General features: G+C 54.1%; 1 protein-coding gene across 3 annotated transcripts in view; it reads right to left on the bottom strand.

Annotated features, from left to right (window-relative positions):
- Positions 1-145: 145 nt before the first annotated feature.
- The window catches only part of polr3glb (RNA polymerase III subunit GL b), a 13,958-nt gene continuing 10,570 nt past the window's right edge, over positions 146-3,533 (bottom strand). For all 3 annotated transcript variants that reach the window (XM_048620334.1, XM_048620335.1, XM_048620336.1), the window contains one exon: positions 146-1,440. In XM_048620334.1, the coding sequence (XP_048476291.1) occupies positions 1,354-1,440 (87 nt within the window). In that variant the 3' untranslated portion in view covers positions 146-1,353. The remainder of the gene's footprint in view (positions 1,441-3,533) is intronic.

Raw genomic sequence — 3,533 nt, 5'->3', positions numbered from 1 at the left:
CCCCCCCCCCCCCCCTGCCCCAGCTCCCTCTGCCACCCCTCCCCTCGCTCCCTCTCCCCCCCCCCCTCCCCCCCCCAGGTCCCTCTGCCACCCCTACCCTAGCTCCCTCTCCCTCTCCCCCTCCCACCCCACCCTGCTCCCTCTCCCCCCCACCACTGGCTCCAGTTGCTGGGCCAACAATGTTGCTGGTGAATCGCTGACGCAGGGGGAACATTTGATGGGCTCAGCAGACAGTTGTCCCCAGCACTGAAGGAATGAAGGCAGCGAGCTCTCAGGTGCTGGTGACCCTGTGACCCGTGATCAGGAGCAGGGTGACTGGTTCCGCGAGGTGGAAGCCATCTTCCCATGAAACCCCCCACCCTGAGCAAGCTCACGCACTGCTGAGCGCATTCAGACCTTTCTTGCTGTCGAGTGCTGACTTGTGGCTCTCTGTCCACCCTCCTGCGCCCAACGGCTTTCCATCTGATGGCGAGTGATGGGAACGGTGCTCCTTGACATCAGGCCCTGGCAGCAAAGGGCTGAACTGAGCCGATGACTCAGGCAGCATGTAAAGTTCCACTGGTGAAGCCAGCTCGCTGGGCCAACGCTCCTTTGGCTTTTGAGATTATCGCCGAAGATTGTGCGTTTATTGTAAACGCCCCTCAAGGAAGGGTGGGGGGTTGGTGAGCCGCCATCTTGAACTGCTGCAGTCTGCCCATGAGATTAAGGACACCCCACGCAGTGCCGTTAGGGAGGGAGTTCCAGGGTTTTGGCACTGAAGGACCGGCTGGTACCGTTCCCAAGTCAGGATAGTGTGTGGGGCTCACAGGGTGGTGGTCGGAGGCGGGGGGTGGTGGGGGCGCATGTATCTGCTGTCCTTGTCCTTCTCAGGAGTAGAGTTGGCAGCACAGGGAGGTTAGAGGGTCAAGGTGTACAAAACATCCAGTGATACTGCGAGAGAGAGAGAGCAGGACTGACGAAAGGGAATTAGGAGGCCCATGAGTAAAGCTTTGTGGCTAAATAACAGACAGCAGTCCCCACATTCGTTGCATCTCACTCACCCAGGGCGCAATTCCTGCGTCGAACAGAAATTTCACCAAGACTGGAGCGCACCAGGAAGCCAAACCACAGTCGAACTGAGAGGCACTGAGTACAAATGAACATAGTCTGGACACAAGTGACCAGTGGGATTTCGCTGTCCAAATCCCTGCTGCTTGTCCTGAGCCAGTTTCCAGAGCTCACACGGAGCAAACAAGGATCCAAACGGTGCGCAGGCTCCAGCAGAAGATTTCCGACGAGTGGGAATGGCGCACACCGCCCAGTGACTGGCACAGTGTCAGTGCCTGGTGCCCGTGGACACTACTGTACCCCCTCTCAGTAGATCGCCTCATCCATATTGTCATCGCTGTCGCCCCCAAACTCCTCGCCGTTGTCGAAGTATGACATGACATAGTCCGTCTCCTGCCGAACCCAACCAGCAGATCGGAGGTCAGACACCAGCAACAAAAGCGAAGGCAGAGAGATACAAGGGATAGGCATGCAGGGCCAAGAGGGGCATGGGGTAGGGGGCATGAGGAGACACAGCAAAGGGGGAGGGAGGTCAGGGAAGAAAGGGAGGGAACAGGAGAGGGAGAGAGAGAGAGAAAGCGGGGGAACAGAGACATGGAACGAGGGAAGATAAAGGGAGTTGGGGAGACAGAGGGGGAGCGGAGGCAGGAGAGCGAGGTCAGATGAGGGGGAGAGAGAACAGGGAAAGACAGACCAGGAATGGGGAGAGGAAGAGAGAGGAAGTGGGGGCAAAAGAGAGGGAGCAGGGAAGGGAGAGAGGGAGTGGTGGTAGGAGAGAGACAGCACAACAGAGGACGAGAGGGTGTGGAAAGACTCAGTTGTATAGCAGAGAAACAGATCCTTCAGTTCATCTCGTCCATGCCAACCCAATATCCTAAATAAATCTAGTCCCATTTGCCAGCATTTGGACCATATCCCTCTAAACCCTTCCTATTCATGTACCCATCCAGATGCCTTTTAAATGCTGTAATTGTAACAGCTTCCACCACTTCCCCTGGCAGCTCATTCCATACACACACCACCCTCTGCATGAAAATGTTGTCCCTCAGGTCCCTTTTAAATCTTTTCCCTCTCACCTTAAACCTATGCCCCTCTAATTTTGGGCTCCCTTACCCTGGGAACAATCCTTGGCTATTCACCGTATCTACGCCTCTCATGATTGTATAAACCTCTACGAAGTCAGTCAGCCTCAGACGTTCCAGGGAGGCTAGTGAGGTAAGGCAAGAAGAGAGAGAGAGAATGTGGGGAGAGGTACAGCCGTGCAGGATGGAGTTGGAATATGAAGGGGTATAAAGACAGCCTAGAATGATAGAGAGAGGGATCAGAGGAGGCCAAGAGGAATTGGAAGTGGGGTCAGTATAAGAGTACTGAGAGCATTACCTAAGAGTGGGGACAGGTACAATAAGCGAGCAAGGAGAGTGTTGGGAGGGACAGGGTGGCGGCCGGGGAGGGAGTGGGAAAGGAGGCAAATGAAGGGGAAAGTTGAAAAAACAGGAGGATGTGGCAGGGGTCAGTGCCTGGTGAGGAGCAGGGTACAAAGGTGCAGGAAGAGGAGCAGGCGGCACGCTGGCTCGGTGGTTAGCAGACCCGGGTTCGATCCCATCCTCAGGCAACTGTCTGCGTGGAGTTTGCACGTTCTCCCTGTGTCTGCGTGGGTTTCCTCCGGGTGCTCCGGTTTCCTCCCACAGTCCAAAGATGTGCAGGTTAGGGTGGATTGACCATGGGAAATTGCCCATAGTATCTAAGGTGGGAAATGCAGGGAGTCAGTAGGGTGTGGGTCCGGGTGGGATGTTCTTCGGAGGGGCGGTGTGAAATCGATGGGCCAAATGACCTTCTTCCACACTGTAGGGATTTTATGATTCTACGATAAGAGGAGGGGAGGACTGCACATCCTCCAGGGTGGCAATGATAGCTGGAGGCTGGCCCATCTCCGCAGGACAGCAACCTACCTCTACATCAGCAACAGAAAATTAATTACCGCAGGCTGTGTGGCCTTTGAAAGGAAAATCCTACTGACAGCCTCCCCCTGCACTGTCAGGTATGATGATGGAAGAATGCAGCGGATGCTGTCTACATGGGGAGGTAATGGCCTGGTGGTATTATTACTGGACTGTTAACCCAGAAACCCAGATAACGTTCTGGGGACCTGGGTTCGAATCCCGCCACAGCAGATGGTGGAATTTGAATTCAATAAAATATCTGGAATTAAGAGTCTAATGATGACCATGAATCCATTGCCGATTGTTGGGGAAAAGCCATCTGGGTCATTCATGCCCTTTAGGGAAAGAAACTGCCATCCTTACCTGGTCTAGCCTACATGTGACTCCAGACCCACAGCAATGTGGTTGATTCTTAACTGCCCTCTGGGCAATTAGGGATGGGCAATAAGTACTGCCTGCTCATCCCATAAATGAATAAAACAAAAGAGACTTGAGGCAAGCTCCAACACGGAATAGAAAGGGAGATGTTTTAAAAGTATTTAATGG

This window comes from Rhincodon typus, chromosome 46 (assembly GCF_021869965.1).
Source record: "Rhincodon typus isolate 14 chromosome 46, sRhiTyp1.1, whole genome shotgun sequence".
In the NCBI taxonomy this organism is placed as follows: Eukaryota; Metazoa; Chordata; class Chondrichthyes; order Orectolobiformes; family Rhincodontidae; genus Rhincodon; species Rhincodon typus.
The sequence above is the reverse complement of the archived record's forward strand: the minus strand, read 5'-3'. Positions and strand labels throughout refer to the sequence as shown.